The sequence below is a fragment of the Typopeltis vanoorti genome, chromosome 7 (assembly GCF_054136105.1).
Source record: "Typopeltis vanoorti isolate ZY-2024b chromosome 7, IOZ_Tvanoo_1.0, whole genome shotgun sequence".
Taxonomy (NCBI): Eukaryota; Metazoa; Arthropoda; class Arachnida; order Uropygi; family Thelyphonidae; genus Typopeltis; species Typopeltis vanoorti.
The window spans coordinates 136585192-136598780 of NC_143555.1; the positions used below are offsets into that span (position 1 = coordinate 136585192).

The 13589-nt window shown below is 35.5% G+C and overlaps 1 protein-coding gene across 1 annotated transcript; it reads left to right on the forward strand.

Moving 5' to 3' along the window:
• Positions 1-666: 666 nt before the first annotated feature.
• LOC150105107 (thiol S-methyltransferase TMT1A-like) lies at positions 667-13197 on the forward strand. The gene is made up of 2 exons (XM_090396156.1): positions 667-1200; positions 12277-13197. The coding sequence occupies exons 1-2, from the start codon at positions 670-672 to the stop codon at positions 12520-12522; spliced, it is 777 nt and encodes a 258-aa protein (XP_090252282.1). The 5' UTR covers positions 667-669; the 3' UTR covers positions 12523-13197.
• Positions 13198-13589: the final 392 nt, after the last annotated feature.

Genomic DNA, 13589 nt, shown 5'->3' on the forward strand with positions numbered 1-13589 from the left:
TAAAAAATACTATTTAGCCAGTTTTTGCCGCCTTCCAAACTTCATGTGTGGCGTGTGTGGGTAAAGTTCGGAGGGCGGCAAAAACTTGCAAAATTGTATGTCATCCATAAAATCCTCATTTTTTTTTTATTTTTAATTGTGCATATTTTTTGAATGCAGAGGTGGCAAAATAGTGCTTGCCTATGGACTTGATATATATATATATATGTATGTGTCAAGTCCATTAGGCAAGCACTATTATATAATAATATTATATAATTAATCTAATAAGCACTATTATATATATATATATATATATATATATATATACACATATATATATACACATATATATATACACACACCCTAAAGCGATCGTGGGTTTCTCGTTTTAGTTTTATGCCCTTAATACCCGCTGGTATTACGAAATGCATTGAATAATATGAAATATTTCATATTTTGCATTTGATGACTTAGTTTTTTAGGTGCACATTTTCATTAATCTATTTAATGTCACATGAAATATGTACATCAACGAACTTTGTGTGATAAATTGTACAGTGATTGCAACGGGTGACACGGTTGATTGGCAGTGACTTCGCTGAGGGTGATTGGATGCTTCCTTTGTTTATCATGGGGATGATGTCACGTGGGTTGTGGTAGTTCGTGTCAGTGCTTTGGGCGAGAGCAATGTCCTATGTGGATGCATTTTTCGCTTCTCTCTTAAAAAATTTTGGTATTCCGTGTGCTTGTTTGCTAACTGTATTGATAATATTTTTAAGAACGTACCATCGTATAAGGCAGCGATGGTTTGCCTGGCTATTAAATTGTTTTTCATATGAGATATCGTTTGGTGAAAAGAGTATCAAAAGTTCATTGTTCGCTGACCTACAAACTGTTTCATCCCGTGATACGAATTTAAGGAATAAGGGTAGGATTCGCATTTTAGAAATAGGAGTAGGAATAGGATCCAATTTTAACTATTATCCAAGGAACTGCAACCTGATCGTCGTTGATCCAAATCCTTATATTCATAATTACTTTATTAAGAATTTAAGAAAATTTCCATATATCCACCTTGAAGATTTTATTGAGGGTGTTGCAGAAAACTTAATTATGTTTGAAAAATGCAGTGTTGATGTGATCGTATCCACAGCAGTATTATGTAGTGTTAGAGATGTTGAAGCAGTTTTAAGAGAAATCAAGCGTGTTTTAGTACCAGTAAGTATTAGAATTACCTTGTTATTGTTATTATCATCACCATCAGACCTACATGGAGTCAAAAGACGCATCGCGAGAGGTCCAACTGTCACACATGCAGTTCATAATACCACAGCTTAAATACAATACATTCGCTGTCTGCACCCACCACACTTTCAGGCAGTGCATTCCAATCACCCAACCCTCCTGCACAAAACAATTTCTTTAGTTGCAATCCCCCAGTTGCTTACACCCTCCTTATATAGCTTCTATGGGTGGCCTGTTGTTCTCCCTTGTTTTCCCCATTCTATGTAAAATCTCATATCCACATTAATATGGTCTCAGTCCTATCATCGCCCCCCCCTTTTCCTATCCACTAGTCTGCAGAGTGCATTTCCTCAATCTGTCTTCATACTCAACATTCCAGAGATCAGAAATAATCTTAATGAATTGTCTCTGGACTCCTTGCAATATCGCTGTGCCCTTTTGAAAACCAGGTGACCATATCTGTGCACAATACAATAATCCATATGTAACCTGATCCAAACTTATATAATGGAACCATGGCATTATTATTTCCACATGTAAAAGTCTTCTTCATCATTAACATAATCTGTTGTGCTGTCCTTACAATTTTAGGCATTTGTCCACAGTCACTTCCAGATCCCTTGTCTCCTCCACCTCTCTAAGACATTCCTATCAATTATGTACTCTGCATCTTTGCTTTCCAGATTTTAATAACTTACACTTCACAACATTAAACTGTTTAACCCTACCTACTTGCCCATTCAGCCAGAGCAATCAAGTCCTATTAAAAAGCTACAACATATGCTGTACTGCTTGTTATTCTCCCCAACTTTGCATCATCTGCAAACAACTGCATATCACAATTCAAGCCCATCCCAGTATCATTAGCATACAAGTTAAACAGCAGTGATCCCAAAATTGACATTGGGACTTTCCTTTTCTGTGATATTCCTCCTCCATACACAATTTACTGATGCCAATCAGACAGTTAATCTCTAATCCAGCACAATACTCTACTTTCTAATCTTATGTGGTAGTCTATCAAAGGCCTTTTGAAAAATTAATCCGCATATACCACTGTGTATCTCCCTTATCTGGTGTGTTTGTCACCCTGTAATAATAAGTAAGTAGATTGCAAAAACACAATCTTCCTTTTAGTAAACCCATGCCAGCCATCAAAGAGAATGGTGGTTTGTCAACCCAGTTCTGAATCTTGGTTCTTACTAACCTCTCTGATGATGCTTTTAACTACAACTCCAGACACAGATTGACCTATAATTCTAAGCCTTAGTCTTATAACTTCCCTTATGAAGGAGAAGAAATTTTTCCTCTTTCCATCCTTGGGAACTTGACTTAATGCAAGATCATGTTAAAAAAGGTACATCAAAGCTGTTGTTAACTCTGGAACATTTTCTCAAAACATGTAATGTCATCCCCTTAAAAGTATATTAACATCAAGTTCACTCATTTCCTCATATACCTTCTGCTGACTTACTATCAGTGCCTTCTACTCATCCTCCCTTCCCACTACATTAAAATTCTTCATGTTGCCATATTCACAAAAAATGAAATACTTTTATGAATTGCTCATTAAATATCAACGGTATCCTATGTGTAGTTATTATTCTGATATTTTCACCAACTAGTATTATTATTATTCAGGCCTTCATGGAGTCAAAAGACTCATCGCAGGAGGTCCCTTCTAGGAAACACAAAGTCTATCATACCACTCCTTAAACTCATTGACCGTTCTTGCTCTCACTCTCACCACTCTATTAGGCAATGCAATCCACAGTTCAACCACCCTCCATGCGAAGAAACTACTCCTCACCCTCTTGCTCACAGCTTCCTTTCGTAACTTCCAGGGATGGCCCCTTGTCATCACTATATCATCCTTTCATAGTTATTCTTTCTTCTGCTTACCATATATCAAAAAAAACTTCCTAGAATTTTTTTTTTTTTTTTTTTTTTTTTTGTGTGCCTTAATAGCTAACTTTTTTTTTCCCTTTTACTCTCACCCATGAAATATTAATTACAAGCCTATTGTACATTTGTACTATGGGTGAGCTAACGAGTTGTTATTAATTTTTATCAGTTTTATACAATTTTTTTTGTATTTTTATTTTTACATAGTCTGAAAACCCTGCTCTAGAGACCAAACATGAAACTTTTTTTTTTCCCAAGCCACTTCAGGCCCGTGTAATCGGGGTGGTATCACGCTAGGCAGTAAAATCAATCCCCTACAACTGCTGTTAATACTGCACTTTTGCCACCCTTATCAAGTAAGTCACTATCATTACCTACTCTTTGTATTCCTTGTGCAACTGGTTACCATTCATCTTTTGTTGCTTCCATAATAGCTTCTTCAGATGGCATGCTTTACCACTTCATTCATCCATTTCACTCATGTCCTATTTATTACTGTTATTACTATAAACTATCTCATGAGTTTATCATAATCACCATCCTCATAGTTCTACATATATGCCGACCTGGTAGTTAGCATATCCAATCTCCAGCCAAAAAGCTGTGAGTTCGAATCCTGCTTTGGGCATGGATGTTTGTGATTGTCTGTGAAAATACTAGTGGTTGGTGTGGATGATGAGAGTAGTTGCAGTTCGTTGTAGTTGGCAGATTGAATGGTGAAGATGGAGAGTTGTGGAGTAGGTGTCCTTCCTTGATGAGTCTTTGGACTCCCTGGAGGTGTCATGTAATATCCCTTTCTCACAGAAGTCCTCGTGTCTTTCCACTCCAGGTGATTATCTCATGTCTCTCACAAAATGGAAAAAGATTTTATTTGCCCTCTGTTACATATTGCCTAAGGTGGTTGTCTCTGAGAAACTCCAGAAACTCTTTTTTTTTTGTTAGATGGCATCTCTTTATTGCACTTTGTATTACCATAATGATCACTTTCTTCTTATTTACCAGGCTAATATGCCTATACATTTCCTTCTCAATGTCCTCCATAGGCTATAGCAACACCCAATTAAATATTTCATCCTATTCACCTCTACCTCACACTGCCCCAAAACTACTGCCACTATTTGCCCCATGTGTGAATATGAGTTATGGCCACCTTAGATGAGCATAACACCTCTTCTGCTATCAACAGTGATTCTTAGAATGGAATAATGATCACATTTGATCATTGCTGATTCTAAATCTAATACAAGAAATGTAATTTAGGCTAGTTCTTATTATGTGAAATTAAAGAAATTTATTTGGTATTTGTTGGCATTCCCAAAAACCACAGCTTTGTTTACTTAAAAACATAAAGATTTTTATTTAGTCTTATATCATTTTTTGTTCAGCAATGATTGGAGTTAAGGTACCAAATACTTTTATTATATAAGAATTAATTTGCCTTTGCAGAATGTAAGTTCTAGCTAGTCTGGTGTGCTTATTTCTTTTTCTCCAACTTTGGTGTTCTTAGTGGTATCTTGGAGTCTTCAAGATCCTGGAGCACATCATCTAAGCTTAAAAAAAAATGTGTAAGGGGGGTGAAGACTGACTTATAATGAATATTTTCACTTTTGGATCCCTCCATAGCCAAAGTTCCATGGATGAATGCAAAGGCAACTCTATGTGTTGGAATTCAACATTTTTTACCTTATTTTTTCCATGCTGTTTTAATTGATTGTGTATTGGCTGGTCTTGTACAGAGTGTGTAAGGTTGTTTGCTCCTGAAAAAAAAAAAAAATAGAATTTTTCCATCTTGCAAGAAAGATGTAGAAAATGCACACAATTAACACATGTCCTTTATTACAGAAATTCAGTGCTGTAGAAAGTTTTTTTTTAAATTGGTTATAAATTAAATTAAACATGGCAGAAGTATAAGAATAATAGAAGTATAAGTAAACAAAGTTTGCTGGTGAAGGTGCTTCATGATTGGACTAATTGCATATAAAAGTTAATGATTTCACATTAATTGCCTTAGTATTCCATAATGCAAAGTACCTTTCTGGGTGGTGGCTCTTCCCATAATGCTATGCATTATGGGAAGAGCCACCACCTAGATTGTTTCGACCTTTATTGAGGTCTCATCAATGAGAGCCAGGTCCACAAGAGATGAGGTTGAAGTAATGCAGAAGTCATCTCCCATATACAAATAGTGAAAAGGGGTCATGAAGAAATTTCACAGGCAAACTTTGTTTGCTTACACTCAGGTAATCTTGTAGATAAGCTAATACATTGATTAGACATCGCTTCTAATTTTTTAGGAAATGACAACATAAACTAGTTTATTAATTATAAAAACTTTAATAACTATCCATATTACGGCAATGTTACATTGCCATCTTCAGGGATCACAAAATAATATGTGCATGCAAGCACTCGCACTAAGGAAATGAGGCTGAAGAAAGGCTCAGTTCTAGAGTCCTAAACAGTGCCCCCTAGTGGGCTAAATTGGGTTGTCTTAGCTGTTGGGCTGATCTTAGAATGTATGCTTCCCAAATTTGGGACCGTCTCATGCACCCAAATTTGCTGAAGTTTGGAAAGTTTTTCAGAGATGACGCATATTAAAGGAATAGTCTTTCATACTTGTACTTGCTGCAATGTAATAAAGTGGCCTTCTTCCAGCATATCCTGTGGTGGATGTACGAAGCATGGTCAGCAAGTCCTGAATGACTGTATTGGTGGAATAGGATGTAGGCCTTGTGTTCAGATATCCTAATATTGGCTGTCCTGCCTGTTTGGCCATAGTAGGACAGTTTGCAACTGAAAGGGACCTGCTATATTCCAGGTTGGTCTAGGGGAAAGTGGCTGGTAAATTAATGATCTATCTCTCACAGACATTCAGTTTCTGCCTTGTGCATCTTCTACAGATACTTTCATAGACAGTGCTCTGTGCAATTGGCCGGTATTATTCCTCCACTCTCCTCCAAAATCATTAAAACAAGAGCCACTGCTAACTAACACCCTTTTATAGTCCATCTTGAAACTCTCTGAACCAACTTCACTGCCTCCTCTTTCATTCAGTCTACTTCTGTCCTTTGGAATGATTCAAGCAAAATGTGAACAGACTCATCCTCTCTTCTATTCCTCTTGCCCCCCCCCCCCCCCCACACACAGCGCTAATGTACTATAGGACTTGCGGCCTTTCGTGTGTGGATCAGATAAAAAAACAGTCTATATTTAGTTGTCAATCAGCAGAAATATCAAGCCTGATATTAGAATTGGAGATGTCAAACTTAGTTTTGCTTTATGCAGATGATGTTGTACTCCTAAACACATCTAGTGCAAGTCTCCAGGATTCACTAACTAAATTGAATAACAGCTGTAATAAATTTGGCATGAAAATCAGCAATAAAAAGACCAAAACTATAAAAATAGGCAGGATCATAGAAAACTCAGCTGCATTCTGAATAGAGATCCTATAGAACAGGTAAAATATTTCAGCTGTTTTGTCACAGTTTTAAGTGAAGATGGGAGATTAAATCTGGAAATAGACAACGGAATAGGAAATGCTGGTTATTCTATGTAAATTTATTCAACTTCAGCTGAATAAATTTATATGGAATAAGAGAGAAATTATCTAAAACACCAAAATAGCAGTATACAAGAGAGTGTTTAAACCAGTTTTAAGGTATGGATCTGAGAGTTGGGTTAGAAATAAAGTATTTGATCAAAGACTAGAGACCATGGATATGAAACTTCTGCAAAAAATTTAGAAGAGTGAACAGATGGCATTAACGGAATAATCATATTAAAAATAAAGATATTAGAAAGGGACTTGACATTATTAGCATTCAAGAATGTGTCAGCAGAGCTAATCTAAGGTGGTAGGGCCACTTAAATAGAGAATGGGTGAGGGAAAGATTAGCAAAACAGGTGTCTGATGCCAAGATAGCAGAAAAGAGACCCAGAGGAACACCAATATTCAAGTGCTCACAAGTAATATATTGATTCACAGGAAAATTGTTGTTAAGAGATGAATAATAATGTAAACTTAATCATGCCATGCTGTGATTGATAGTAACTTGAACACTCCTTGGGTGCACATATCAGGAAATTGATGATGATATAATTTCTTGGCATTTTTAATTTAAGGAATAAGGGCTAGCCATCCTGTTCCATTGAATTTGGTTTTGCAAGCATACATTGGTAAAGTATAGATCTACACACAAGCATACAAGCAATCCTAGCAATTGTTAAATACGTGGTGTTATTTAAGTATAGACCTAGACCTTTGCACATGCAAAGATTGAAACTTGTGAAAATATTCTTTAAAAATTAACTTAAGTGATACAGAGTTGATTTAAAAGTACACATTGCTTTATTTGGATAGTATGAAACACAGTACATTTGGTGATATTTACCCTATTTTCGTCAACTGAAAAGGCATTTTTTAAACCTGTTTGTGTAGTAACTCTTACAAAGTGGAGAATTTAAATTTACTTCCTCAGTTACATGAGTTGGAAATGATTGTGGTGTAACACTAACTGTTGATATGTATGAAAACTCTCACTAGAAATTAAAGTAATTTATTGTAGCAAAAAATCAAAAATCAATATTGATTTCAAAATATTTATTTTAAGATCAGATAAATCTATTAATCACCTTAAAGGGCAGTTGATGTGTTATTTATTCTATACCAGATGGAAGATTGTGCATATTTAGAAATATTACAATGTATAATAATTGTTTATAGAAAACAACTAGGAAGATGGAATTTGCTATCATGAAGGGTAGAGCAAAAAAATGATTTATCACGGGTGATTAACAAATACTGGGAGAGGCATTTTACAAATATAAGAATTTTTTTAATATTGATTAACATTATTTGCAAATTTATTATTTAGCCTGAAGTAATCTTTATATGGATTTCCAAATGAAAGAGTTAACTGGTCTTCTGGAGTTTTTACTCCCTGAAATGTGGGTTTTCCCTCCTGCAAAACAGGCAGATTGGCCAGGGAAGTAACAGATAAAATACATTTGCAAAGTAGATTAGTAAAGTATTGGACAATCCAGGATTGCATGTATGTAAGTGCAGCCTATATATAATTTTAAATAAGGAAGTAGAGAGTGAAGAAAACTTTAAAAAATGGTTCTAGACTGTAATTTGCTACAGGTAGTCTAGTTACAAAATTAATCTAACTCATATTTTCCCATTTCCCCATGCATGTTAGACCCAGTGGTCTGTCACGAACAAGTAACTTGGCTTCTTTTAAAACCTGCTTACTGCTCTGATAATCTTGTCTGCATGGTATGTTATGGCTGTCAGTTGCATGTATCCTTCTGATTGGTTTATCTGGTTTTATTATTAACATCTGACCTCCATGTAGTCAACAGACTCATCATGGGAGGTCCATGCAAAAAAGATCATCGAACCATGCCTTAAACCCATTCACAGTTTCTGCACTCACCACGTTCTCAAACAATGCATTCCACTCACCAATCCCTTTCTATGCAAAGAGCTTGCTTCTCACTCCCCCTGCTCACACTCTCGTAATATAGCTTCCAGGGATGGGCTCTTGTTCTACCCTTGTCTTCCTCTACTCTATGAAAAATCTTCACATTAATCTGGTAACACCTCACCAACTTATATGTCTCATTCATATTCCCTCTCTTTCTATTCACAAGGCTCTGCAACTTTACATTCCCTCAATCTCTCCACATATCTGACATCCCTTAGGCCAGAAACTGACTTAGCAAACCTTCTCTGAACCCTCTCTAATACATTCTCATCCCCTTGAACACCAGGTGACTATATCTGCTCACAGTAGTCCATATGTAGCCTTGTACCTTGCTTGCCTATTGCCTTTACACCTGTAAGGTGCATGAAGCCACTTTTTTTCCTAAGAATAAAAATTTGATTTAATGTGCTTCTTCCATTTTTAAACCTGCTTGTTCTATTCTCACTATTTTCTCAGTGCTACTATTTATTATGATTCTAGTGAAGATCTTTGATAGTACTAACAATAGGCTGGTTCCTCTCTAGTTGGTGCAGTTTGTAAGATCACCATTTTTTGGAATTTTGACTATTTGTGATTCTTTCCAGGTACTCGGAATCTTCTCAGGTGCCCATATGAAAATAAACAGTTTATACAGTATAGTTGCTGATGTTTTTAGGTCAGCTTCCACTTGCTTTTCTATTTTTTTGGATCTTGATTGCTTCCATGATTTCTTGCACTGTGATCTCTCCCATGTTTACATCAAATTTGAATTCATTTAGTATCTCTTTGAAAGGGGACTCAATATTTGGATTTATAGAATCGTGTTTAACATTTAATAATTCTTCAAAGTACTCTTTCCATCTTTGGACTTCTTGCTCTTAAGTTAGTAGTTGACCATTTTTATCTTTAACCCCACATTCATTCTTCTCATAGGTTCCTCCAAGTTGCCTTATAATTTTATGAACTTCTCCAAGATTTCCAGTATCATTCACTCTCTGAGCATCTTCAACCAACAGCTGTTTTATCTTCTTCCTTCCTTCAATTAGTTTTAATTGAAGCTTTAATTTAACCTGTAATTCATTCTTTGTGTGACTTCCCACTTGCTACTCCTAAAATATCTTCTGCAGTTTTGTTGAAGACTTCTTTACGCTTTCCCAGTTAGTTTCAATCTTATTTTCCTCGTCATTTTCATTTAATTCTTCCAAAACTCAGAATCTGTTCTTCAGTTCATTGGTAAATTTATCTTTTGTTTTTTTTTTCCTTCAGTTTATCAATGTTATATTTAATTTCTTATTCTTTCTTAGTTTTGAATTTCTTCCTAGCTTTAATTTAACTACTGCAGTTAGCAGAAAATGGTCTGAAACTACATTGGCTCCTCTTTTGACCCTTACATCTTGTAATGTCTTCTTGAAAGTATTACATATAGCAATGTGATCGATGCTTTCTTTTTTTTTCCCATCAGGAGAGATCCATTCTTTAGTTAAATAATTAAAGAATGGATCTCCCCTGGAAATTGGAAAAACTATCTGCCTAGTTTTTCCAATTTGATACATTGTGTGAACGTTCCATGTTCTGATTTTAAGTTTAATTTTAGCAAGAAAACTCAGAATCTGTTCTTCAGTTCATTGGTAAATTTATCTTTTGTTTTTTTTTTCCTTCAGTTTATCAATGTTATATTTAATTTCTTATTCTTTCTTAGTTTTGAATTTCTTCCTAGCTTTAATTTAACTACTGCAGTTAGCAGAAAATGGTCTGAAACTACATTGGCTCCTCTTTTGACCCTTACATCTTGTAATGTCTTCTTGAAAGTATTACATATAGCAATGTGATCGATGCTTTCTTTTTTTTTCCCATCAGGAGAGATCCATTCTTTAGTTAAATAATTAAAGAATGGATCTCCCCTGGAAATTGGAAAAACTATCTGCCTAGTTTTTCCAATTTGATACATTGTGTGAACGTTCCATGTTCTGATTTTAAGTTTAATTTTAGCAAGCGTGATTAACCTCATCCAGAAGTGAGGTTCCATAAGGCTTGGCCCCACCTTCATCATAGATGTTCTTTCTTCTCCAAAGTCCTGTAAATAGTTGTCTGTCAGGGAGGGGTCATAGCACTCTGCCCCAAGGGAATTTTTGCTTCACTCACAGTTTCTGTAATGGGGATTTTTTACGAGGATGGGTGATTAGCCCATTACTCAACTTTCCTCTTTTACCCAGGCTTAGGACCCAGCATAGGGACGAGCATAAGCTCCACCTGGCAGAGTTGTAGCCTTATACCAGAGAACCATAATCTCCTTGCCTCTGGATGTCAGTGTCCTCCTCATTATTGTCATAATCCATTGTGATGTTCTTACAATTTTAGTGTGATCCTTAAACTTCAAGTCTCCATTCACCATCATCCCAAGATCTCTCATCTCTTTCAACCCCTCAAAATTTGCCTATTAATTGTCTACCAAATTTCAGGACTGTGCACTTTGCAACATTAAACTTATTGCTCTATTTACACAATCTAGTCAGATCCTTCTGCAAGGCCATGACATCTGCTCTACTTCTCATAATTCTTCCTAACTTTGCACTATTGACAAACATTTATAACAACTTGATATAAGCCAGTTCCAGTGCCATTAGCATACAAGTTAAATAATAGTACTTTTGGTACTGCACTAGTGACCTTCCTCTTTTGGAATACAACTGTTTCATACACTTCTAAATGTTTGCAAGGGCTACTCCAAAATTTCCCTATGTTAAATTTTCTCTCTCTCTCTCTGCCCGCCAAGTAGGTATTGATGGTCATCTACCACCTAGCGGATCTAGTTGGCATTTCTTCAAACTACGAGGGCATCCTTTTGCAGTAGTAGCGTCACTGGGTTCACTAAAACCCCTTTTGTGGAAACACGTCATATGGGAAGGTGGGGTTGACTTGAAAGGGAGGGGCTGTTTATTGTACATCATTTGTCCATTAGAAGCTTGTGTGTGTATTATTATAGACTTTACAAGGCCTTGATATGACCTCATATAGACTACTGTGCACAGATCTGGTCTTCTGCTTATGAGATAATAGATAGAATGTGTTATACTGGATAATAGTAGGCAAAATGTTTCATTTTATGGAGGGTGGGGAGTGGATATCCATGGAACTTGTGAATTAAGGCAGTCAAGATAGGGATGAGAACTACATTTTTCTCTCATAGAGTGGTGCATGATTGGAATGGTTACTTTTGGGGATTATGTGTGAGTGCAAGTAGTGTGAATTTGAATTCCAGAAAAGGTATTAGTTAGTATGGGTGATGTGTGGCTTTCCTCGATGAGTTCTTGACTCCCTGATAGTCTCTGCTAATAACACAGTAATCCTTCAGTTTTCTGATCACATTGGAAAAAGATTTTGCTGGATAATTGATGGTTTGGTTCACAACATTCTATTACATGGTACTGTATTAGAAGTCAGTTGACATATTAAAAAATAATTTATATTAAACTGAAGTTTTACTCTAACGCAGTATTTGTTTCCATAATTTTTTTGTAATGAATTCTGATCACTGTAACCATGAAGGAAAGGATTGACATATTAAACCATTTAATGGTTAATTAATTGAGGATTTGGTTATTTGAAGATTGGGTAATTGAGGGATCACTATATGTATAATTTAATAACCTTTTTTGATTTTTATTTCTAACAGGGAGGTAAATTCTTTTATGCTGAACATGTGTGTCATGATCCTGATGACTGGAGAAATGTTATGCAGAAAATGATAAATCCAGTGTGGAAAGTTCTGTTTGATGGATGCCATTTAACAAGAGATTTGTGTTCTCTCATCAGTCTGGCAGGTTTCTCTGATGTTATTCAGATGAAGACTTACAAACCTTGGGGTAGAATTCTTGGTATTTTTTTACATCCAACATTAGTTGGTATTGCTACTAAATAGAATTAAGCTGAAAACTTCCTCAAGAAGACTGAAAAAGTCACAATCAAAACATCATTTATTTATAGAAAAGCATTTTTTAGATTATTTACTGTGAATATTTTTTGAAATGAAACACTAACATAAAGTATGTTCTCTCCTAATTTCATATTTATATACTGAGGATTAAACCGAAGAATGAATGAAGAGTAAATTGCCAGCAAAGATTGGTCGATTGGTAGAGCCTCTGCTACTAATGGCTCACAAAAAGTTAAGCAAGTTTGAGCACGTTAGTAGTTCGAAGGAGATTAATCGTTCGATGCTGTTGGCACACTCTCTGTCGATGAGTCTTTGGACTCCCTGGAGGTGTCACATAATAATAATAATAAATTAAAATGTAAGGAAGGAAAAAAAATGTATTTGCAATAAGTATGACTTAAGTTACTTTTATTACATTCATGATGATTTTAAGCAATCATATAAAAAATGTTATTTTGAGTAATATAGGAAAGAAGACATATATAACACTTATTAGACAGAAAAATGCATGCCATAATAGGTTGAAGCAAGGTAATCCTGAAGCTGGTTACTCAGGTATCATTTTAATTATGTGGAGGCCAGTGGCGGCCCGTGAAGTTTTAAGTGGGGGTGCTGCCTATACAAAAAAATTTTATAAACATTATTTTTTCCTGATTAGTAACCAATTTATTAATAAATAAATCTGTAGATTTATTTATTAATAAATTGGTTACTAATTAAGAAAAAAATATTTTTTTTTAAATTATTTTGTATTGGCAGCACCCCCCACTTAAAAACTTCACGGGCCGCCACTGGTAGAGGCATCGGCCAAACATTCTGGATGCAAATAGTATCGTTTCAGTTCATGTTAGGCTGATTTCTTAAGGTCTCATCAGTTTCTTTAAATAGTCTCTTGGATATACATAGTCCTTTCTTGTTTTATGGAATACATATTCTAATCAGCTTTCCCTAATCCAAATGCTTGTATAGCAAATTCCCTCGCTTTAAACCAGTTACTGAAAAGTTCTGGCCAAAATCCCATATCACCAATGGAAATTAAAGAAGTTTATTGT